Source organism: Xiphophorus couchianus, chromosome 13 (genome assembly GCF_001444195.1).
Source record: "Xiphophorus couchianus chromosome 13, X_couchianus-1.0, whole genome shotgun sequence".
NCBI lineage: Eukaryota > Metazoa > Chordata > Actinopteri > Cyprinodontiformes > Poeciliidae > Xiphophorus > Xiphophorus couchianus.
In genome coordinates, this window is record NC_040240.1 from 28,151,039 (window position 1) to 28,175,739 (window position 24,701).

Consider the following 24,701-nt stretch of genomic DNA (forward strand, 5'->3'; position numbering starts at 1 on the left):
TTAAAGATACATTTAAGGTCGTCAGTGCCGATATAAAATTTACTATCACTGTATTCCTTCAAACTGTTTTACTTCCCCAAAGTCAAAAGTTCGTAGAAGTCGAAACACCGTGTATCATAAGCTCGGCTTTTTGCCGCCATCTTGCGTTGAGAAAAGAGCAGCGTTTAACTTAAGCAAAGAGTTCCTATTGGTTAAAATACCGGTGCTTTTGAAAAGCGAGCATGTGATTGGTTAGTTTCCCTGCAAGACGATTTGCCGTCTGTGTTGCAGATGGCGGAGCCGGACATCGGGCGCTTCTGTTAGCTAAAATGCGTTTTTATTATTAAATGAAACATATTTAATGAGCTGTTTTCCAGAGGCTTTTAGTGAATGTAATATTTTATTACTCATCGCGTGTATGTGAAATTTGACACCTATTTAAGTCGTTTGTTTTGTACAGTATTTATTATTGAGCCTTGAGCCCGGTTAGCATCTTTGTTGAAAGTTTAGGCCTACGGTACCACCGCTGGTCGATTTTAACAATAGCTGCGATAAGCTGCGCTTCTTTGCTTGTTTTGATTCATTCCCGGGATTGGGTTTCGAGCTGCAGAAGAAAAGAGTATGGATGATACACAAGTTTTTGTATCTTTTAGCATGTAATACCCTTGCAAAGTTGACGGGCTTTTAATTTGACTGGAGCTGAAGACATTTTGCGAGCTGCATCATAAACAAATTAAGGATCACAAAGGAAGATGTCCAACGGCGCCGCAGGAAACGGGGGGCTGGCTTGGATGGTAAGTTAGTTCAGGATTAGACCAACGTAGAAACTTAGAATATTTTTCTGTTTTGTGTTTTTACGTTTAGAAGTGTTACTATAACCTAACGCTGGCTCACTCTGAGCTGAAAATTGCGTTTAAATGTCCCAGGCAGTCCGAGTTCTCCCACTGTCCCCTGCCCGGCTTCTGTGTCCGTTTAAAGGTCTAACCTGGACCCCACAGGCCGGAGCCGAGTAACATTAAATACCATGGATGTTTTGGGGGGGGGTTGCCGAGCTAACTACAAATGTAATCCAAGTGTAGTAGAGGCAGTGAGGATAACATAAGAAGCTGAAGTTAGGTTCCGATTCACCACCGGTATAAAAAGCTTTTTCACTGCCTTTTGGGTTTTCTGGAATATTGTTTTTGTTCGCATCAGTTCAAAATCTAAAGCATTCTAAACTAGTGTCGGATTCTTTCTGACATAGTTTGCCTTTTTTAATACTTTTACTCGTTTCGAAAACACTAAGAAGAGCAGTAGTTTTTGGCATTTAAGCCACTTTAGATGAGGTTTTGTCTGAAAATCCTAAACTGGGCCAGAGGACTAACTTAGGCGGTAGCATTAGCATTTTTTCCATTTTTTAAAGTCTTTGCTTTAATGAACGCATGTTTTGCTTTGTACTCTATTTGAAACTCATAGGCCCATACCAGGTGAACTGTATTCATATTTTTTAATTTCTATGAAAGTAAACAATACTCAACTATTTCAAAATTCTGAATTTATAGTAAATTTTTGGGGAACAACATTGAGCTACTCCTCAAGGGAAGTATTAAACCTACTACTATTCATGTATAGTACTACCTATTAATGTATTACAATTTGTATTAGAATAATTTTCACGTAGTGGATAGTGTACCCAAACTGGTAATCTGTGAAAGCCTTGATATTTTTGGAACCCAAAATATTTTTAAAAACATTTATGGAAATCTTTACTGTAAAGAAAAAAAAATATTTTAAGGCAGTAAGAGGGTTGTGGGTTTGGGGTCTTTCTGCATGGAGTTTTCACATTCTCCTTGTGCATGCATGGATTCTCTTGGGGTACTCCTGCTTCCTGACTGAGATTAATTGGTGTCTCTAAATTGTTCGTAGAAAATAGAGATGTTTTTGTGTGTGTGTGTGTGTGTGTGTGTGGGCGTGTGCGCGTGTGTGTATCATTGTTTGCCCTGCAATGGACTAGAGACCTGTCCAGGGTGTCTCCTGCCTTTTGCCCAAGTGCTTTAGTGGGGATCAGCGGGTATAGATGATGGATGGGTGGGTGGGGTCCAGGACTACTGTTACCAAGTTACCCACCTTAAATGCGATCTAGCATGACAACTGTAATTTTGTGTATTTGTTTGTATTATTATTAAAAACGTATATCCAAGTCCTGGATTGGTCTACAATTAGGACATAAATCCTAAGATACATATTTTTTCCTGAAATTGAAAACATTTTTTCTGTAAGTCTAGAGAAATGTTATTTAAATGCTTTATAACAATCAGAATAATCACATCCAATATTTGGACACTCAAAGTTACTGCATGTTACAAGATGAACTCTGTACCAGGTGGTTTTGTCAATAAAGGCATTGAAATGGAACATTTTCTTCTTTTTAACTCCTGAAGATAATGTTTCCCAAATCACAAACTGTATTAAGATAGTTGTTTAAAAAAAAAAGACCAGTTCTGGTCAGTTCAGGTATTTTAGATTTTAATCTCAAACATACCCCAAAATAATAAAGATTTCCTAATGGTAGTGAAGCTGCGCTTTACCCCAGTGCTGAATTAGATCCTACCTTCAGTGTCTTCAGCTGAACGGTGAATTGTTGTTGATTTATTACAATTTAATTGTCATTAGTGGAACACCATATGTGCTATGATCTTTGCATTTAAGCAGTGTTTGAATTGATGCTGTTGCTTTTAATCTCTGCAATACTTGAAGCCTCATGTAGCAGCTCTACATCTGGGAAATCACTCTTAGGTTATTTTATTCTCTTTTTCATACCCAAAAACAGCCTGTTTGTTGTGAAGACAAATCATATTTTGCAGACCATTTATCACAATCTAGATAGGGATGCTTGAAAGAAAAAAAAAAAAAAAACATCAATCCATTGTCTATACCTGCTTAGCTGTGAAGCGTCGCAGAACGTGGCTAGTGCCTTTCTCCAGCGCTCTTTGGACGAGAGGTGTGGGACACCATGGACAGGAAGCCAGCCCACCAAACGGTAACACAGATACACACACAGCCACTGCTAAAGGCCATATTCAGTTCAGGAAATGAAATGTTGTCATAACTCTGATATCATTCAAGTATCTTGAAAGAATGATTGTAGATGGTGATGCTGTGGGCAGGAAAGATCTCCAGTAGCAGTCAGTTTTGCAACCAATCTGAAGAGGCCTTTGACTGAAGACTGCTGCTGACCGTCTCATTACCTTATGACATGCTAACAGCTCAACATCCAGGAAGCAGAGACAGTATTCCACAGCAGCATGTCCTGGATGACTCCAGCTCTTCTGCTCCTGCTGCTCCTCTTTAAATCTCCTTCTGGCTGTTTTGTTACACAGCTGGGCAGACAGAAGTAACCTCAGATGCTTTTTATTTTTTTAATGGACTTTGGGAGCGGGAGGAAGCAGGAGCACCAGGGGAGGACCCTGGTATGTCCAGAGGGAACAGGCAGACTTCATACAGAAGGAGTCTGTATGGAGTCAGACTCCACACAGTTGATAGTTATCAAAGTCAATTTCTACCTTTATTCTAGTTTGTTCGTCTGGTTTAGAAATATTTACAGTATTTAAATCCTCTGTGTTCTGATAATGTGTTAAACAGGAGGCTGCTAATGGCAGAGGAGACATTGGAAAGATTGATGGAGGGAAGAAAGAGAAGGCTGGCTCCAAGCTGTCTGTGGAGCGAGTGTACCAGAAGAAGACTCCTCTGGAGCACATCCTCCTGCGTCCTGACACATACGTCGGCTCCCTGGAGCCCGTCACTCAGGTGAGCTGCTGATGCTCTGCTTTTTCACTGGCTGTCAGAGTGATGCTGTCACCGCCTCTGAACCAATCAGGGCCCTCAGAAAATTAAGATCAAAACAACGAAAAGGCTAGCAGCAAGCTATTCTTCTCTTGTCCTTTTTTCCCCCTCAGAGTTACAAATTCCCAAACTACCCTCCCACCCCCACACACAAACACACTCACACACCATGTGTTTCATTTCAGAATATTTCTGACTTTTCAAGAAGGAAATTTTGTGTAATGTCTATTAAAGCAGTTTTTTTTTAAAGCAATTTACTGTATCATGCTGGCATATAAAAAATGAGCAAATAATGCAAAAGGTTCTGTGATGGTTGGCTATTTAACAGAGTCGTATCTCTCAGGTTCATTTGTCAGTTTTAGGTAGTAAAACCTGATTATGAGAAATTGTGTCAATTCACCTTAAACTGTTCCTTTCCGCAGTCGCTGCATATGAACACAGTTGACTCTTTGAGTTAGATGTTTTCTGTTTCTTTTTATTCATTTAACCTTTGAACTTTTTCAGCAAATGTGGGTGTTTGATGAAGATGTCGGAATGAACCAGAGGGAAATCACCTATGTTCCTGGACTCTACAAAATCTTTGATGAAATTCTTGGTAAGAGAATCTGAGTTTAGAGTTACCCTCTCAAACTCAAACTCTGTTTACTTTTACCTGCCAGCTTTTATCTAGTCTGTCATTTGAATTGCACAGCTCAACAACATGAACAGTGGATGAAATTAAGCCTGTTGCAATAAGCAATTAATCACATGACAAATTAAAATGAGCTGGATAATTTCCATTCTTACAATTATTATTCTTTTGAAGATCAATTTTGTTTACAGGCATCACAATCCATTTTATTTAGGATTCCGGTTTTGTGTGGTTTTTATTTTTATTTTATTAATTGTTTTTAAGTGGTGCATCTTATTTTGTATATTTAAAATATATTTCAGTTCCAGTGTTAAGAGTTGTTTACAAAATTAAACTTTATTAATTTTTGAGGGGGTAAACTCTCATTATTAGGCCATTGTCAATATTTTACTTGAAAATGTTGTCAAAACAACAATATTATTGTTTATTGCAATAATTACTGGCACAATTTATTGTCCAGTAAAATTTGTTATTGTGACAGGTCTAGGTAGAATTGATGTTATTGCCAATTTAAACATTGTGTTCGTTTAGATTTTTATTGTTGAATATCATTTTCACTGTGAAATGATCTCAGGTTTATGACTAGAACAGTAAGTCTTAGTATCAGCTGCAGCTGTTTAATTTTCCCACGCCTCAGAAGTGATTCAACGTGGAAATCCTTTTAAAAGTAGCTGCAGTTTCCTTCCTGTGGACTTTAAAATGACTGTGGATAAGTTCTAAAGTGTGACAGAGTGCTCAGGTACGGTTTTATTGCTGAGAATCACTGGTTTTATTTCAGCCATGAAAAAACCTCAGCAGCTGTTGGAACCCTCACAAAGCAGCTGGGCTAATTGAAAGTTTCAGGCAGAGTTCACATAAACATTTGAGCTACACAGACGAGGAAGTGTCTCACACCGGACATTTTACAGATGCAGAGAGCAAGTTACTCACATGGCTCAGCTGTGTTTCTAATTAATTGAGGACAGTGTAGTGATCTCTTAACATTTGAATATTTTACAATATATTTTAAACACAGAGAATTTTATATATACAATAAATGACAGTTTCTGCTGTTATGTTTACAACTCAGGGGTCTTATTAACAGAATATTTTCCACTTTTGATCATCCTTAGCGCAGAAGCAGCTGGAAGATGTTAAAGCTGAAAACAAGAGAAGTAACCCTACTTACCCAAACGGTGGTCTGAAAACAAAAGTAGTAAAACCTTAATTAAAATAATATGTGTGGCTTAATTCAGCCTGGAGCCTCTAATTAGAGTTAGTCAGACACAATGTCCATGGACTCGGTCCGGGTCGGCTTAGAGTTTTTAGGTCCGATTTAATCTCTAGCTCACATTTCTCCTCCAGTCGCTATCCAGCAGGATGCTGTGAATAAAAGAACATCAATGTGATTTCTTTTTTTAACAATGATAAACATTTTCTACCATGAGCTTTGGACAGTCACTATGTTCTGACATAGACTAAATCCTGGTGAATTCATCACAGTCCAACATTTGTTGACAACAAATGTTGGAATGCGTTCCAAACATTGTATTGCTGTTTATTTGGCACACACAGGCGCTGTGATGAGGGCATCTTTTCTGTATATCATCCGATCCATACAGGATTTACTTAAGCAATGTTGTGACAAGATGTTCTGAAAAAGACCTAACAATGTTTGAGCTGGCATCCACTACAAACTTCGGTCTCTGTTTGGTTAAAGTGAATTCTTGAACGGTTTGAAAGCACATGTGAATGCTAAGCAGACCACAGGGCATTCTGGGTAAATACAACCAAAACAAACATGTGAGTCTAGCGCTAACAGGTAAAATGGCTCATGGTTTTTTTATCAAATACAAAAGAGAAATCCTCCAACCGCTAAAATCTGACACCACTCCGTTTTTTGTTTACATGTCGTGAAGAAGGAAGTTGCGCTCAGTGTCGTCTCCAAAGGTTTTCATGTCATTTCCTTCAGTGGTTCTTGGTGCAGCGCCACCACAGGCGAGTGGGGAAACAGGTTTTTCAAGAGGTTTGGTTGGTTTGACACAGAGCAGAGAGAAAGAGAACCACTCTACACTCTAAATGTTGTTTTCTTCCTCTGACAGTCAATGCAGCAGACAACAAACAAAGGGACAAGAACATGTCTACCATCAAGGTCAACATTGACCCGTGAGTATCTCCATTACTTTATTAACACAGGCGGCTTTGTGCCAGTAAGGGGGCAGATCTGTTTGTTGAAGAAAAACTGCTGCGCCATCTGTCATCAGCTGTACTCTCTGGTCAGTAGCTGTAATAACTGTTGCTGCTGTGCCAGGTGTGTCCTCATCTGATTCTTGAGCTGCCTGATGAATAATCTCATTACACCTGCCTCATCCTGGTCTCTGCAGCTGACGTGCTTACACAGAGATGATGATAATGATGCTAATGCTTCTTTTCTACTTTTCCAAGCCTGGATGGTGGATGTGAACACTTGGATCATATTTAAATTGTCTTTAATCTAGAAAAAAATGACCTTTTAATTTTATAGTAGTAATGTCTCCCTTTACCCAGAGACATTATGAACCGAATTATGAAAAGATTTGATCACTAACTACTCATCTTTCCATATTTGCCCTGCAGCCACAAGTTTACTGTAGGGATGGATGCTGAAATATTCTGGTTTTCTATCTCTGTGTGCTGCTTTTTTAGCTTCTGTTATAAAACAAAAGACAGGAAGATGATCTGAAGGTGCAGCAGATGCATTTGTTTAAGAATACTCTTCTTGTTTTAATTAAAACACTTTAAAAAGGTATTAAGGGCAATAAGGAGTTATCTTATGAACTATGAATTTGTTAGATCCTACCCTGCTCACAATTTCCCCCTCCAGTCTGTTCTTTGTTCTCCATGTAAGGATTTGACTGCCGTAATGTTTTAAATGTTTCCACAACTTGCTGAATGAATCTCAGAGCACTTTGTTTATGGTAGGCTATTGACCCGTGAGGGTAGGTTATTATTACTATTATTAAAAGTGAAAGCCTGCAGTGGATGATTGAGTGATTTTTCTCCCATCTTCCCCAGTGAGTCCAACACCATCAGCATCTGGAACAACGGTAAAGGCATCCCCGTGGTGGAGCATAAGGATGAGAAGATGTACGTTCCAGCTCTCATTTTTGGCCACCTGCTCACCTCCAGCAACTATGATGATGATGAGAAGAAGGTCACAGGTAAAACATCAGTCAGTACAGGGATGGTCCAGTCAAAGCAATTCTTTCATTAGTCAGTTCATCCAAATCCACCAACGTTCTCAACTTTGTATAAATACTAAATATAAGGCTGCAACTCACAACAGCGATTTAATCTATTAATTATTCTGAGGATGAATTAATTAATGGCACACTAAAGATTTTTCATTTTAGCATTTTTTATTCAAAATTATAAATACATCTTTGTTCCATTTTGTTTTTCTTGCCTTACTGCATGCATTACTAAGCTCAGCTGAGCCATGAAAGTTTAACTGGATCAATACTGACTGTTGGCCTGTGTCCAGGTGGAAGGAACGGCTACGGTGCTAAACTCTGCAACATCTTCAGTACCAAGTTCACAGTGGAAACTGCCTGCAAAGAGTACAGACACAGCTTCAAACAGGTGAGCTGGAGGGGAGAGAGCTCTGGTAATGTTAGCATCTAGAGGAGTGATGCCTTCACAGGCACACACACACACACACGCCCACACACACACCATCTCTAGTGAAGGAAAAACAGTCCTTGAAAATGAGTGTTAATCATAATCTATGTAATTACTATGTTCTCCAATAACATCACAATCTAATCTTTTTCAGAAATCATGCAACAGCAGTTAGTAGTAAGAAGTGATTTTAATTTTGTTTCAAAATGTAACTGTTACAAAAATGCAGTAATTAATTTCTTTAGGTAGTCGATGATAAAGCCAATCAGAGAGCAGTAGGCCTGTCACGATAGCAAATTTTGCTGAGCGATTAATTGTCTCAAAAAATTATTGCGATAAACGATAATATTGTTTGAAGACCTTTTTACACTGATGTAATGGAAATGACGTAATAATCCATGCGATTTCCTGCCAAAGATAGATACACTTTATTTTCAAAAGAATATTTAACACTGGAACTGATAAACAAAATAAACAAAACAACCAAAAACAAAATGGATTCTCAGTCTCCATTAACAAAAAATGTACTTGATAAAAACTAAACAACATAAAGCCAAAGTGGAAATAAATGCTGCATTCAACCAAAAGAGTGCAGATTATGAAGTCTGTACATTATGTTGCCCTTCAGTAATAATTAGATTTAAATAGAGAAAATGGGCACATCGACTACATGATGCAATAGTTCACACTACATGATTTTTGCTCTATTTTTCCCCTTATGACAATCTTAGAACGTTGGTCTTTCTAAGATTGTGTGGTGTGTTACGTTGCAGCTCAGATCTAAATCAGGGGTTTTCTCCTACTGGGATCTTAAGGCAGCCTGTTGAATGTGACAGGCAGCCAATCAGAAAGCGAGGATTCTCCTCCGAGCTTTCTGAGGGGAAATTATGTCGGGGAATCCCAAACAGCTGACACGGCGCAACCCGAAGTCCAGCCCACGTGAAAACAACATTAATGTTTATTCAACATGCAAAGAATATAGAAATGACAAGAGGAGGAGTTGGAGCGAAATTGCTACCGCAGTTGATAAACCCGGTAACTTTTCAGCTGTTCTTCGTTAACGTGACATAAATAGGTTCTAATGATTTTCATTCAGTCAGGACTTTACGCTGACACTAGCCACATGCATTGCAGGTAGACTGTAGTAAAGCATTGATTAATGCCTGGTTTTAAAATTAGTTCACTGGACTTGTAGCCATTATTTTGTGCCCATTGTTGGACACCACACGGCAGGAACGAACCCGATCGAACAGTTATACCTAGGATTTCTGTCGGCTAATGTGTGGTCTGTCAGGGTTTGAAAATGGGCCGACAGTCGGCGGACAGCTCTAAGATCGTGTAGTGCGCTGGGCATTTCACTAAGGAAATGAGGAAGGGAGAGTCAGTGGAGAGCACCGGAGTTGAGCTTTTTTTCATTCGGTGTCATCAACAGAAAGAGAAAAAGGCCCGAAGAGACGATAATGCAGATAATTGAAATTACGTCGATAGTTTTAATTTATCGTACGATTAACCGATTTATCGTTTATCGCGACAGGCCTAGAGAGCAGAGTGAGATTTGGAGCAGTTCATCAAAACTTCTCTCCACAAACATTTGTTCACACAGTTTGGACTGGCAGTTTGTGGCCTTCAACCATCGTCACTTTGAAACAATCTGACATGAATGATTTTTAAGCAGACTCTGGACTCCACCGTTGCAGTGGATGGAGATGTTTCTCCCCAGACCTCAGGCCCAGTCTGGACATAGGAGGACCAGACCCGCTCAGGGTCAGGAGACGTAATCTAACATCCCACAAACAACAGCCTAAAGAGACTAAAATGTGAGAGTTTTTCTCTCAAATACCCATAAATGTCTCTAGCTGCTGTGACCAGAGCAACACCAGCAGGCTTTCAAACCTCAGTGAAAATACTGATTCATTTACAGGGTCTTGTCGGTTGTTTGCCAATGTGGTCCTTGAATACTTTCATAATAGTTTGAATACTTTCTAGTTTTTCTGCTGTCATTATAAGACAGTTTAGTGTCTTAAAGACAATGTTTGATTTATCCCTTTATCTAATTTTAGCCCATTTTGAAGCAATATCTTCCCCGGTGACTTTTGATTTGTGAGTGAAGTAACTGCTGTTTTTGTAGGCGTGTGAAATGCTGTCAGATTTAAGGTAAGACTGTTCTTGTCCCAATTTGGTGGCAGCACAGCTGTGGGTGTCACGGGGTGTTTTCCTATCTATTTATGAGACATAGACAAACTTCACATTATAAGTCTAGGGTGTGTAAGAATTGTGCACATTGATGTGTATGCAGGTTTAACATGCTGTGTGTCAAAGTTGTTTGCAGAAACAACAGGTGTGTTACAGTGTGTGTGACCTCTCTTCAGACATGGCAGAACAATATGACCAAGACATCTGACCCCAAGATCAAATTCTTTGACGGAGAAGACTTCACCTGTGTGACGTTCCAGCCAGATCTATCCAAGTTCAAGATGGACAAGCTGGACAAAGATATCGTAGCCCTTCTCACCCGCAGAGCGTATGATGTAGCCGGCTCCTGCAAAGGAGTTAAAGTCTCACTGAATGGCAAGAAGCTACCTGTAAGTGTACCTGTAATGTAGATACCTCTCTAGATCTCTCTTTCACCACATCTATCCATCCAATGATTTAATGACGTTGTTTTTTCCTGCTTAGCTGACTATATGTATTCACAATCCAAGTAGTCCTTCCTTTCCATTTGTGAGAGCAGCAGACGTTTGATGATGTGCGCTCTATCTATCCTCTCGTTCGTTAAAGGTGAACGGTTTCCGCAGCTATGTGGATATGTACGTAAAGGACAAACTGGATGAGACGGGCGTTCCCCTGAAGGTGATCAATGAAACTGTGAATGAACGCTGGGAAGTTTGCCTCACCATGAGCGAGAAGGGCTTCCAGCAGATCAGCTTTGTGAACAGCATCGCCACAACAAAGGTATGGACATGTCAGACAGAGAAGTGGAAAATTTAAGAAAAGATGGATTAACGCTGCGACTGTGTGTTTCAGGGCGGCAGACACATCGACTATGTAGTGGAGCAGATTGTGGGGAAGCTTATCGAAGTGGTGAAGAAGAAGAACAAGGCTGGAGTGTCAGTCAAACCTTTCCAGGTGGCTCTACTTTAGAGATTTAAGATCTTTAAAATTGTCTTCCCAATTATTTTAAAGGCATATCATTGGGAAGATTTGCCTTTAAACCAGTTTAACCTCTGTTTTTATTTGGCTATCAGGTGAAGAACCACATCTGGGTTTTTGTGAACGCACTGATTGAGAATCCAACGTTCGACTCTCAGACCAAAGAGAACATGACTCTGCAGACCAAGAACTTTGGCTCCAAGTGTCCTCTGTCTGACAAGTTCATACGAGCTGTAAGGATCGTTTGACTTAGTTTCAGCTCCACAGGCTTCTGATTCATGGTTTAGAGCTTGAAACGCCTCGCCTTTGTCTCCCACAGGCCACCAACTGTGGGATCGTGGAGAGCATACTGAACTGGGTGAAGTTCAAAGCTCAGACACAGCTGAACAAGAAGTGTTCATCTGTGAAGTACAGCAAGATCAAAGGCATCCCCAAGCTGGATGATGCCAACGATGCAGGTGTGGTTTCTGGAACGATCCGCTGTCGTCTTTAAACGATCCAGCTTCAAGTCCCACATCTTTCCTCTGTATTAATTCATGTCGGTGTGTGTTGTTTGTAGGTGGCAAACACTCCTCTGAATGCACTCTGATCCTCACTGAGGGAGACTCGGCCAAGTCCCTGGCCGTGTCCGGTCTGGGAGTCATCGGTCGGGACCGCTACGGAGTTTTCCCACTGAGAGGCAAGATCCTGAACGTTCGAGAAGCGACTCACAAACAGGTGGGGGGCCCAGTGGGGACGCCTGCAGAATAAAACCTAGAGTGAATCATGTTCAGTGGCCAATAAGTTGGGAAAGGCCTGGTGAATTGTTTGGTAAAATGGTCAAAATCATTGGGAAAGTATCGCCTTTAAAAAACATCCTGAAAATGAAAATACAACAGAAGTTTAAAGGTAAATAAAATAGCCATACGAAAGTAAAATCATATGTTTTCACAGAAGGCGTCCAGCTGACCTGGAACAAAAAAAGACACCAAACACAGAAGGTTCACCGTGTGATATGCAGCACATTGGATCATAATTGATACATTGGAAATAACAGCAAAGTCTGCCCAAGGTTATCCAAGAGCTGCTAGCATTAAAACAGTTGGGATTCCTCCTGGTGTTGGCCTGAGCTGCTTTTCTTTTTTTATTATAAAACATTTATTGTAGGAAACTGAGATAAATAAGTCAAAGATTTGACAAAGTTTCAAGCCTTTTTCTGAATAACAAGATAATGTACTTTTCTGACCTGCCATGTGATTTTTTATTACCTTTTTTTTTTTAGCTGTTCCAGCCTATTTTGTGCTTCATAAACACCAATATTCAAACTAGCATCCCATCAGTAAATTGTTCAGTGACCAGTTCTAGTATTTACAATGTTTCTGGACATGTAGTAAATAGTTAAGGTATTGATTTCTAACATTGTCTGCTGTTCCCCTTGGTAATAGGGAGCTTATCGTTTATCATTTAATGTGAACAACACTTATCATATGAGTGTTAATTTGTTTGTTTCAACAAATTTTGATTAATTTAAAAAAATAAAAATACAGTTATCAGAAATATTATTTTTGCTATTTCTACACTGTTTGTTCCAGAAGAGCGTCGATAAACATCAGTAAAATTGACACCAAGATTAAGTGTAGCTTCTGTAAAGAGGCATAGTGCATCTTAGTGACATAAATCACATTTCTTTAAGTGAGTGGTGTCCTGAAGAAGCCTGTCTCAAATGAAAAGGTTCCTCAATATTTTTGTGTTTGTGGCGCTATGAATGCTGTCATGCGGTTACCTAAAAATGAAGTAATAAATAGCTCTTCAAAATAGAACAACAAAGAAACCATCTTGAACCTTAAGTGTAAAGAATTTGAATAGATAAAAATGCTGCAGTATTTGGAATGACATTTTTTTTTCTGTTGACCAGATAATGGAAAACGCAGAGATAAACAACATCATCAAAATCGTTGGGTTGCAGTACAAGAAGAGCTACGATGACCCAGAGTCTCTGAGGACGCTGCGCTACGGCAGGATCATGATCATGACTGACCAGGTGACTTTCCCCTGGACCTTACTGCTGCTGCTGGAAGGCTAACACCAGCTCTGCAAGTCATAACAACATGTTGTCTTCTGATAGGACCAAGATGGCTCCCACATCAAGGGTCTACTCATTAACTTCTTCCACCACAACTGGCCCTCCTTGCTGAAGCACACATTCCTGGAGCAGTTCATCACTCCTCTAGTGAAAGTAAGATGTTTATGGATGTCATGATGATCTTCAGAGCATGTTAGCAGCTCATGCAGGTGAATGAAGGCTTTCTGCTCTGCAGGCGACCAAAAACAAACAGGAGCTGGCCTTCTACAGCCTCCCAGAGTTTGAAGAGTGGAAGAAACAAACAGAGAATTTTAAAACCTGGCATATAAAGTACTACAAAGGTTTGTTACCTTTAACTCAGTACCCAAGCAAACAATTTTGTTTGATTGTGTTTTAATTTCATAATCCAACCCATGTTTCAGGTTTGGGAACAAGTACAAGCAAAGAGGCAAAGGAATACTTTGCAGACATGGAGAAGCATCGAATCACCTTCAGATACAACGGTGCTGAGGACGACGCTGCTATCACCCTGGTAAGTTTAACCTGACTGTCTACTGCTGCTACTGTGCAAAGAATAACCAGGCTGGTAAAAACTAGGGAGGCACTGACCCACTTTTCACTTCCAATAAGGATACAGATATCTGAGGTCTAGAATCGGCCAATGCAGAAAAACAGCTGAATTGACTTAAAACTCTACTCCTAATTCCACTGACTGAACAAACTAAAGTTGCTGTTTTTACGTTTGACAAGCTTGAGAAGCTACTGCTGGATTTAAGTGTGCTGTACTGCAGAGTTTTCAAATCAATATGTAAGTCTGAATTGACTTAAAACATTTCCTTTTTAAATACAGACATAAACATACTGACTTGCAAATGTTTTGAATAACTCTGCACCAGTACAGCACATTTAAATCCACCTGTAGCTTCACAAGCTTGGTCAAATTTGTAAAAACAGCAACTCTAGTTTGTTCAGTTGATGTAATTGGTAGTATAACAGCCAATGGAAAATGAATAACAAAGAAACAGAAACTGACTAAATTAATAGGTAGGTTGACTACTTTGGTCAAATATATAAAAATAAACTGCAACAAACCTTCTTTCAAATGGTTCAGAAAATGGAATTAGTAATTCTAAATCTACTATAAGATAAATAATAAAGCATGACATCACCCAGAGCATGAAGCGTAGAATTGGACTGAATAGATCTGCCCTCATTTACGAGGCGTATTGTCACTGACACCTGATCTAGAACGTTTTTCACTACCTGGATCAATACAGATGTTGATATCAGATGGGTGCATCTCTAGTTAAAATCCAATAGGTGTTGTTGGTGAGAGCTAGCTAACCCTGTGGGTGACTGTGTGTCCAGGCCTTCAGTAAGAAGAAGACAGACGACAGGAAGGAGTGGCTGACCAACTTCATGGAGGACAGACGGCAGAGGAGGATGCACGGCCTGCCGGAGGTTGGCATCGTCCTTCAGCTGCTCTATGAGCTACACACACTCAGACACAATATTAAAAACAAACTGGCTGTAACAATAATTCTCTTTTTCAGCAATACCTTTATGGAACTCAGGCCAAACATCTGTCGTACAATGACTTCATCAACAAGGAGCTGATTCTGTTCTCCAACTCAGACAATGAGCGGTCCATCCCATCCCTGGTCGACGGTTCGTCAGCGCTCTGCCTCTGAGCTTTAACACGATGTTAGGATCGTGTGTGATGATCTGGACGTGTGTGTTGTTTTAGGCTTGAAACCGGGTCAGAGGAAGGTTCTGTTCACTTGCTTGAAGAGGAATGACAAGAGAGAAGTGAAGGTGGCCCAGCTGGCTGGTTCTGTGGCTGAGATGTCTGCCTACCATCATGGAGAGGTAGAGGCAACTCATGGAATGACAGGTTATGTTGTGAAGCATAATCCTGCTTCACATCAAACTTCAGTGTATTTGATTGGAATTTTAAGGCATAACTATGAAGTAGAAAGATGGTGAGCAGAGTGGGAGAACTGTCTTCCATGTTTCTGATGCTGCATACTTCTCTTACCTTACATCTTCTTTAACATTTTTCGTCCTTAACGACAAGAGTTTTGGAGTTCACAACTCTTATCTTAGCTGTGCATCACTGCAGCTCTTGACTTTTCCTATTCACAGAAACATGAGCATGAGTCAGGAGCCATGACTAGCCTATAGTCTGTAGTTGTGCTCAGTAAGTCAGCTTCTACTTCCTGTCTGCCTTGCAGCAAGCTCTCATGATGACCATCGTGAACTTAGCCCAGAACTTTGTGGGCAGCAACAACGTGAACATCCTGCAGCCTCTGGGTCAGTTTGGTACTCGCATCAATGGAGGCAAAGACGCTGCCAGCCCCCGTTACATCTTCACCATGCTCAGGTAAGGCAGACACTGTAGAATAATGGATTCATTACAGTAATTCTGATCTTTTTTATGTCCTGTTTGTTTATTAAAAGATTCATCACAAACAGTTACCTGGTTGTAAAAATAAATATTCCATTATAGCAGAATGACTGCCTGGAATGCAAGATTTATTGGTTACAATGTTTTAGAAATTACATCAGTAATATGTTCTGTCTGTACTAGATCAGAGAGGGTTGGATGTGTTGGTTTCACAGGTGTGAAATCAATAAATGCAGTTTTACATCCATGCAATATTAATATAATATTTCACAATAATATTGCCATTCCATGATTTCTTAATATGGAGCAGTCCTAGTGCGTGTATCTTTGTTTAGTCACAGCCTTCATACTGATTGAGTCACTGAAGCTGGCTGGATTCATTACACTAGCAATACTTTAGTCACTCTGTATTTTATTGAAATATTTTATTAAATGAGTTTTGAGTTTTCTCCACATCCAGAAAGAGACAAGACATGTTCCTGCTCTTCTTGGTGTCCTAATCGTCTTTTCTCCCTCCAGCCCCCTGGCCAAGCTGTTGTTCCCATCGATGGATTTCAATCTGCTCAAGTTCCTGTACGATGACAACCAGAAGGTGGAGCCAGAGTGGTACATTCCCATCATCCCCATGCTGCTGGTGAACGGAGCAGAGGGCATCGGGACAGGCTGGGCCTGCAAGATCCCAAACTACGACCCCAGGGAGATCGTTAACAACATCAACAGAATGCTCAGCCACCAGGACCCCTTACCCATGGTAAAACTAAACAACACAATAGACAGAAAGAAACTACTTTTATTGTTTTTTTTTAAGAGAAACCAGTGGACTTTGTCCAATGAAATTTCAAATGTGACTCCTGTCATTCAAAGCAGTTCAGGTCAGACAGATAAACTATATTAAGCATTTAATGACATCATAAGCTAAAAACCAACACTCTAGAAGATATCTTAGGATCTCTAGAATCTCCAAGTCCAGTAGTCTTGGGATGTTCTTATTTTAAATGTCAGTAGTAATGTGGAAATTGTTAATATGGTTCTTGAAAGTACCAATTATTATTTGTGTATTTTATTTTTTGTTGCATATTTTCCTCAAGATATTTGTATTTTTTCTGAAACAAATGTAAGCAAAATGCTCTGGACAAAAAACCAGGTAACTACAGAGTATCCTAGGTGACAGGCAACATATTGTCAGTTATTTTTTTCTTGATGGTTCTGTCAGGAAACATTGCTACTAGGTTTGCACCAATCGATTGGCCTTCATTTTTAAAATTTTGTGTGATCAGTGATCGACTGATTCTTAGATGTGAAGCTGATCTTATCTATACTGCAGAGGTCTGTAAATCAGTTCTGCTGTGAGAGAGGGCTGACTGACTGACTCCCCACCAGGTTACGGTTAACAACAGTCATCCATTGTTGTCAACTTACTGGCACTTCACACCCCTCTGACACTGTCAGTTATGGAAAAGATGGTTTTGGCCAAAATCAATATCAGCGGGTGAGACTTTTTAAAAATCAGTGCTCGGCCAGAAAACTCCGTTCAGTGTAGCTCTAGAAAAAAGACCATTTCTTCATCAGCTGTTCCCAGATTAATACTTGTATGTGCTTGTTGTGTTGTGAACCCAGCTTCCCAGTTACAAAAACTTCAAAGGGCTGATCCATGAACTGGGCCACAACCAGTACCTGGTCAGTGGAGAAGTGTCTGTCATCGACAAAAACACTATCGAGATCACAGAGCTTCCCGTCCGGACCTGGACTCAGGTACAACCAGGCTTCCTTCAGCTCATGTTCCTGAACCAGGAAGTGTTTTTGTCCCTGTGTGTCATTTGATGGGTGGGTAGCAGAGTGGCTAGCCTTGCATGGTGGCTGCTGTGTGTTTAGTTGGTGGTGTGTGATTGACGTGTTCCTGCCAGTGACTGTGACCCGTCTATGATGCGTTCAGGCCTATAAGGAGTCTGTGCTGGAGCCCATGCTGCAGGGGACTGACAAGACTCCAGCTCTAATCTCTGACTACAAGGAGTATCACACAGACTCCACGGTGAAGTTTGTAGTGCGCATGTCTGAGGAGAAGCTGGCCCAGGCCGAGGCCGTCGGCCTCCACAAGGTCTTCAAGCTGCAGTCCAGCCTCACCTGTAACTCCATGGTAACCACGGCATCCCTGCCTTTCACAGACAGTTTCCTGCTTTATGATCCAGATGTCACATGATGCCCAACACTGTAATAATGTTGGTACTTCCAGGTGCTGTTTGACCACATGGGCTGTCTAAAGAGGTATGATTCAGTCCAAGACATCCTCAAGGAGTTCTTTGAGCTCCGTCTGCACTACTACAAACTGAGGAAGGACTGGTTGCTAGGCAGCCTGGGGGCCGAGGCCTCCAAACTCTCCAACCAGGCCCGCTTTGTGCTAGAGAAAATCGAAGGGAAAATCTCCATTGGTGAGCTATGGACTGTTGACTCAGTTAGAGCTCAGCTTTCTGAAAGGAGCTGATTCCATTTCTTTTCTTTTCTCAACAGAAAATAAATCCAAGCGTGAACTCATCCGAATGTTGGTGCAGAAAGGTTACGAGTCAGATCCTGTTGCTGCTTGGTCCAAAGCTCAAGAGAAGGTACAGCAGAGCTCTAGAGTGACTCGTTCCTCTAGAGAGGTAGTAAACCAGATATTGGGTAACATTGAGGCGATAGGTGATGGAATGCTGGACTTCTCTGATAGGCTCAGGAAGAAGATGCTCCTGATGGGAATGAGAGCGACAGCTCAGTGGATTCCAGCTCCACTTCAGGTCCCAACTTCAACTACATTCTCAACATGCCTCTGTGGTGCCTGACTAAGGAGAAGGTGGATGAGCTGCTCAAGCAGAGGGACCACAAGGTACTACTCCTCTTGCTCCTCCTCCTCGTTTTCCTCTGTCAGCTCATCTATGTTCCTTCATCAGATTAGTTATGACTTTATGGTTTTAATAGTTCTGCAGTTTTATCTTAGTTTCAAACTTATTTAGTTTAGTTTAGTTGTACCTGCATGATGAGGTTAGCTTGGTTCTTTAACCAATAACGGCCAACAGGGACCACATACATAAACTTTATCAGCAGAGACAGAGCCGGGCGCTGGGCAGCATGTTGAGATGGAAAATCTGCACAAAATTCTTTATCCACAAATATAAATCATTCTCACTGCTCGCTCAACGCACCTCTGAAAGCGCCACCACAAGTTATTCCTGCGGTTCACATAGAGCTGCACAACCAGAGCTAACGCGGCGGGTTTTAAACTCTTACCCTAATCAAAAACTCTGGAAAGAAACATAATTCCTCACAGGGGGTTGATGTAAATATCCATACAGGTCAGCCTGTGTCCAGTTTGAGTGAAAGGAGGCGCGCGATCCGCACTGAGGTAAACTTAAGACATCCAGCTGCTGCAGCGCGCGAGGCAATACGCAGAGGCGCCAGCGGTGTGATTGGTCCGGTTTTAAATGCATAAAATATAAACCTAACTTCTATAAACATACCTTTTAGGCATAAATCTTCTCCGCCAGTGAAACGCTCAGAGCAACAGAGACGCTTGAAATCCGACTTAAAAAAAATAAAAACAAATAGCGGTTTTTCATTTATTATTATTTTCCTAAAAACATAAACAAGAAAAGGTTAGCTTGGTGGTGGGGCTCGTAAAGCATGGCGGGCTGCCAGGCCTATAATATGCTGGAGGAAACCCTGATGTTAATTTAGGACAAATGAACGACCATGTTAGTAACAAAAAAAACATCCAGCAGAGGATCTTTCAAAACTTCAGAAACCCCAACAGCAGCAAAGCTCTTTAGTGAGTTTTTAATGAAGACTTTAAGGTTGGTGGGATTTTCCACTTTAATAAAGTCCCTCATATTTGATCTCACTTTTATCTAGACATTTATATTCACACTAATCCCAAATTGGACTTTGACGCTTTCTCCCAACATCTGCTGACATGATACTAGGTGTGGATGGAGCAACAGCAACATGGTTTACTTGATTTATATACTGCCATCTGCTGGCACAATGTGGGGCAGCAAGATAAAAAAACAACTACCAGAAACTAGATTTGTTTCTAGTAGTAGGAAATGTTTTTCTTTTAGATCTAGTTTTTGTTAGTTGTTAGTCATTAACTGTAATGGCCTTTTGTTAGATCTATTTGGTTTCAAAGAGAAATCTTCTTCTCTGACTGCTTAGCTGATCAGAGTTTGGGTGTGTTGTGTGTGTTTGTGCAGAGAAGTGAACTGAATGACCTGCAGAGGAAAAACTCTGAGGATCTATGGAAGGAGGACTTGGCCGTCTTCATCGAAGAGCTCGATGTAAGTTTTGTCTTCTGACCTTTTTTTCTAATTCTTAAACACAAACATTTAAATCTGTGCCTTTGTTGATTTTCATTATGTATCAGTAATCTGTTTTTAAGCTCCGTTATCTCTGGTGTTTCTTTAGCTGACCCATTAAGTTTCACATGCCTGTTAGAAGCTAAATAACACTGGTTTATAGCCGCAAGTATTACATATCCTTTTGTGAAAAGACTACTTAAATATTTGTAATAAATATCTATGATAGGAAATTTGTGATCATTTTTAAAGAACCAATATTTTGTTTGTGCTTTTAAAACAAGAACTGTAACTTGTCTTTTGTGTTAATAAAGTTTTTATTTTCTCTTTTTCCCTGGACAGAATGTTGAGAGCCAGGAGAGAGAGGAACAGAATGCAGGGAAGGCCATCAAGCTGGTGAAGGGCAAAGTGGGGAAGCCCAAAGTGAAGAAGATGAACCTGGAGGAGACGCTGCCCTCCCCGTTCGGCCGCAGGGTGGACCCACCTACTCAGCCAATCAAGTCTGATACTGCCAAGAAGATGATCAAGAAGAAGAAGGTAACAACGCTGGTGTTGTCATGCAGACGTAAAAACATCTGCCGTCCAGGACGGTCACAGGCTGTTTTGTTGTCAGGGCGACTTGGATGCAGCTGTGAAGTTGGAGTTTGATGATGACGGCGACGGAGGAACTGGAGAGAACTCTGTAGCCAAACCCAAAGCTCCACGAGTCAAGAAGGAGAAGAAGGAGCCAGGTCAATACCAGAGCACCATATGGTGGGGAACTCCCTGTCTGAAGGAAGCGCTCTCACTCTCCTTCCTGTTTCCTGTTGCTCAGGAGCTCCCAGAGTGAGGAAGCCTCCAACTCCCAAAGGAGTTTCAGCTAAGAAGGTGAAGAAGAGAAACCCCTGGTCTGATGATGAGTCCAAGTCAGAGAGCGACCTGGAGGACAACAAACCTGTCATACCCAGAGAGACCAAGTCTCAGAGGGCCACAGGTAAACAGCAGCAGGCTGCAGGAACAGGCTAACCACTCCACAGAGAGCTGCACCTGAACACAGCACCTGGTCTAATTCACTGTTTCCCTTCCATTTCAAAATGAAGAACTATTGCATAAAATCTCAATAAAACAGTAACAGTAGCCGGTTAGCTTAAAGTAGCATAAATTGGAATTACAAAAATACATTCATTCAATAGAAACAGCAATTTTGAAAATAGTTTATGAATAAGCTTGAATAAGACGTTGATTTCTCCTATTAATATATCTCATGTTAGTTTTTGCACACATTTCTAACAGACCGTCCAGTTGATGTGACAGCTAGACGGTCACGTGGTGTGTGTCCTCAGTGTGTTTTAGCTCCACAGCTGCCTCCCCTTGTGTATTCTGTCATAGTAACACATGAAAGCTCCTGTGTTTTACCTCCAGTCAACATCGGCCAACTTTGTTATCATGACTGGCAGCGTTTGATCTTAATTCCCAGTGAGCACTTTGCTTTCAAATTGCCACCGGCCAAAAAAGAACCCATTAGCTTATGTCGGCTCCAACTGTCTGATGCAATCCTAATGCAACTGAAATAAAAAGAGCGCAACCACTGGAATCCATGGCAACTGTAATATGCTTTGACATGGACTCTGCTTTCATCCTCCAGCTTCCAAGCCAAAATACACATTTGACTTCTCCGAGGAGGAGGCGGACGAGGAGGAGAACGGAGACGACGACATGGCCTCGTCCCCGGTGAGGTCAGTCAGAGACGACTTCGGCTTCTCAGACACCAAGGACCGCGACAGCGACCAGAACGAAGACGAGGAGGAGGAGAACAACGAAGACTCCTTCTCTTCTCTCATAAAGAAGCCCATGTAAGATTTAGAAATTGGCTGCTGACGGATGACTCTTTCCTGTCCTGGTAAATCCTGCCAGCTAACCGTTTCTCCTCCTGTGAAGGCCTGCACCTGCAGCCAAGAAGAAGGAGAAACCCAGCATCTTCTCCTCCAAGTCAGCCTTCTCTGATAAGAGCAATGACAGTGGTGAGTTCCAGCCAATGAGCAGCCTATCAGTCAATTGCGTAAATTAAAATCACAAACACAAGGAGGATGAGGTGGATTTTCAGCCGTATCAAAACAGAACTGCAGTGGAAACACTGTATTCACTTCACACAAGTCACATGATCAACAGCTGGATGTTACTACTGGTGGAAACAACAAAGACAATGACAGGAAGTGATATTAATATGATGGTTTGTTTTTGTTTTTTTGTTCAGTGTGCAACCAGTCCTGTGAAGCTCTCACAGCATCACAGTTCATACAAAGTTGTGTCGTTCCAACATGTTGAATCCATAAATCGTCTATAAAATCATCAACTACAATTTTCCCAAAATGCAGCACAAGTAGGCGGGGCTTGTTGCTCCAACGCCTGAATACTGACGTCTCCTCTGATTGGCTGATAGAAGATAAGCGCTAGCACCATGATGAATTATGAATATATCTCATATAACTGTTTACATCTGTCAGTGCCGTGGTTATTAATGACAAGTTAAAAAGTTAAAAACCACGTCATTCACTTTGGATTTTAATTTCATTTCTTATTTAATGTAAACACAACAAATGCAAACTTGTGTTTTTTCGACATTTGCAGAATGTAGACAAAGATTTGTGCACATTTGAGATGGAAGCGCAGCTACTGCTGCATGTTTGCTGACGTGTTGGACCCTGTTTGTTCTGCAGATGGCTCCAGGTCGGACAGCAACAATGACACCGGCCCAAAGTTCTCCACGTACTCCAGCAGCTCAGCGTTTGACAAAGCTTCTCCAGCAAAGAAAGGTAACATCTCAAAAGCATCCAGCAGAGAGCTCTGTAGCATTGTGTGCTGTGTGTGACATTTTATTTTTGTGTTCAGCTGCAGCTAAGAAGCCCTCTGATGCTCCCAAAGCTAAGAAACCAGCAGCACCTAAAGCAAAGAAACCAGATAAATCCATCTGGGACTCTGACTCTGATACCGGAGACACCAGCACCAAGAAGCCAGCACCAGCTCTCAAAGGTACTGGGTTTTTACGTTAATGTGGGCTGAAAACGTCACATTGTGAGGTCTGGTCACCATCTGGTGTGATTGCAGGTAAAGTTCGGGGGAAGAAGAGGAAGGGCTCTGGGTCTGAAGACGAGTACAGTCCGATGAAAAAAGCTCCAAAACCTGTGGGCAAAGTGAGTTTATGACATCACACGGCTACACTGTAGAAAAACACACTCACTGTCTGGTTGATGTCTTTAGATGTTGCTTCAGTATTTCTGCGTAATGTTCTTTCTTCATGATGCGTCTGGTTTGTTCCTCCTGCAGCAGAACAGGAAAGCTCTGGTCTGTTCCTCTACATGTAACCATGGTAATAATTAGGGTATAACCACATCTACAACTCCAGCAAACTGATGTCTTTCTGTGCTTACTTATTGTCTGTAACTTCATTGCTCTTTATGGTTCCTAATGGAAATCCAAAAATGCTGCCAAACAAACTGGGACCCCAGTTTCTGCCCACAGAGAGCAGAAACATTGTGATGTTTTCACATCGCCATATCTGGGTCCACTCTTTGTAATTATGGAGAGTTTTGGAAGTGGTGCCTTAAAATAAATCTAGATATTCTGAATTAACCTATCAGAGGTTTCCAAAGCCATGGCATCATCATCTGGGCTCTATCAAATAGTGTATAGTCATAAGTTTTAATGCATATGAACGTATGACTTTGAAGAATCTAAAAACGTCTGTTTAAAAATTCTCTCTCATCAGCTGACAGTCCGATTCAGTGTTGGCCAGTAAAATATTGATGATATGTAAATATCTGCTTTCAACTGTATAAACACAAACAAGATGATCTTCTCAGCAATTGAACAGCTTCTTTATTAGTTTATAGCAGTGTACAGTCAAAATGTGATAAACAAAAGAAAAAACTACAGTCTAACTTAACACATCAGATCCTGGTCTTGTTGAGGAAAAATAACTAAAGAATCCTGCATAATTCAGGTTTAAAACGCAGTTTGGACACGGCCAACAATGCACAACTTTACATCACAGACATAATAACCAACCAATTGTTTCTTTATTGCATTTGGCAGTTATGTCAGTTTCTAAAGGACAAGACAACCTTCTCTAAAGAGCTCGTTGTTCTGCAGTTTTTTTTTAAAGTCCCAATGTTTTCACCGTGCAGAAGCCCCAGAAACCTCCGTCCGACGATGAGGATGAAGACGACGACGAAGACAACAGCCTGAGCACCGCAAAGGGCTCGTCCCGCGAGCGGCCGGGCCGGGCCAGGAAGGAGGTCAAGTACTACCACGACTCTGAAAACGAGGAAGACGACGACGACATGTTTGATTAAAGTCCATCCTGATCCACCCTGCTTGTTTGGAAGGTTCCTCCTCCTGTGTTCCCTCAGACTTTTGTACATTTCCTGTTTTATTTTTTCATTAATGGTGGCGTTAAATGATTTTTAATGTGTAGGTGTTTTACACTTTTTATTAATATACATATACAGGTTTGTTTTTTTACGCTCATTGAAATGTCGTGAAATTCGTCTGAAGCAGCTTTTAGGGGTTTAGAGCGCTGTTCTTTAGCACATTTTAACTGTTAAGATACTATGTAACTTTTTGAACATGAAGTTGAAAGTAAAGAATAAAATGTTCACAGTTCTGGTCTGACTTTTGACTCTGGTAAACAATGCTGACATGCAGGTGGTA

General features: G+C 41.0%; 1 protein-coding gene across 2 annotated transcripts; it reads left to right on the forward strand.

The window, feature by feature from the left end:
- The first annotated feature begins 248 nt into the window (after nucleotides 1–248).
- top2b (DNA topoisomerase II beta) lies at nucleotides 249–24,653 on the forward strand. 2 transcript variants are annotated; one of them, XM_028037034.1, is made up of 37 exons: nucleotides 249–773; nucleotides 2,903–2,998; nucleotides 3,601–3,765; nucleotides 4,306–4,396; nucleotides 6,514–6,577; nucleotides 7,466–7,611; nucleotides 7,935–8,032; nucleotides 10,441–10,653; nucleotides 10,850–11,023; nucleotides 11,096–11,197; nucleotides 11,317–11,454; nucleotides 11,541–11,679; nucleotides 11,781–11,938; nucleotides 13,116–13,241; nucleotides 13,326–13,436; nucleotides 13,519–13,624; nucleotides 13,706–13,815; nucleotides 14,652–14,744; nucleotides 14,837–14,951; nucleotides 15,031–15,152; nucleotides 15,518–15,666; nucleotides 16,210–16,441; nucleotides 17,308–17,442; nucleotides 17,624–17,824; nucleotides 17,921–18,116; nucleotides 18,196–18,287; nucleotides 18,392–18,547; nucleotides 19,911–19,994; nucleotides 20,355–20,549; nucleotides 20,626–20,743; nucleotides 20,827–20,985; nucleotides 21,637–21,844; nucleotides 21,930–22,012; nucleotides 22,709–22,804; nucleotides 22,881–23,021; nucleotides 23,097–23,182; nucleotides 24,176–24,653. In XM_028037034.1, exons 2-37 carry the CDS (start codon nucleotides 2,972–2,974, stop codon nucleotides 24,341–24,343), a joined length of 4,797 nt encoding a protein of 1,598 aa, XP_027892835.1. In that variant the 5' UTR covers nucleotides 249–773; nucleotides 2,903–2,971; the 3' UTR covers nucleotides 24,344–24,653. The 2 variants fall into 2 exon arrangements, with proteins under 2 accessions (XP_027892835.1, XP_027892834.1); XM_028037033.1 differs by lacking the exon at nucleotides 2,903–2,998.
- The last annotated feature ends 48 nt before the right edge of the window (nucleotides 24,654–24,701 follow it).

Bases quoted from the DNA above. Each gene is read 5' to 3' on its own strand.
- top2b (XM_028037033.1), top strand. From the start codon at position 732: ATGTCCAACGGCGCCGCAGGAAACGGGGGGCTGGCTTGGATG. The intron at 15,667-16,209 runs GTAAGGCAGACA...TTCTCCCTCCAG, and splicing joins TACATCTTCACCATGCTCAG to CCCCCTGGCCAAGCTGTTGT. The intron at 17,825-17,920 runs GTAACCACGGCA...TGGTACTTCCAG, and splicing joins GCCTCACCTGTAACTCCATG to GTGCTGTTTGACCACATGGG.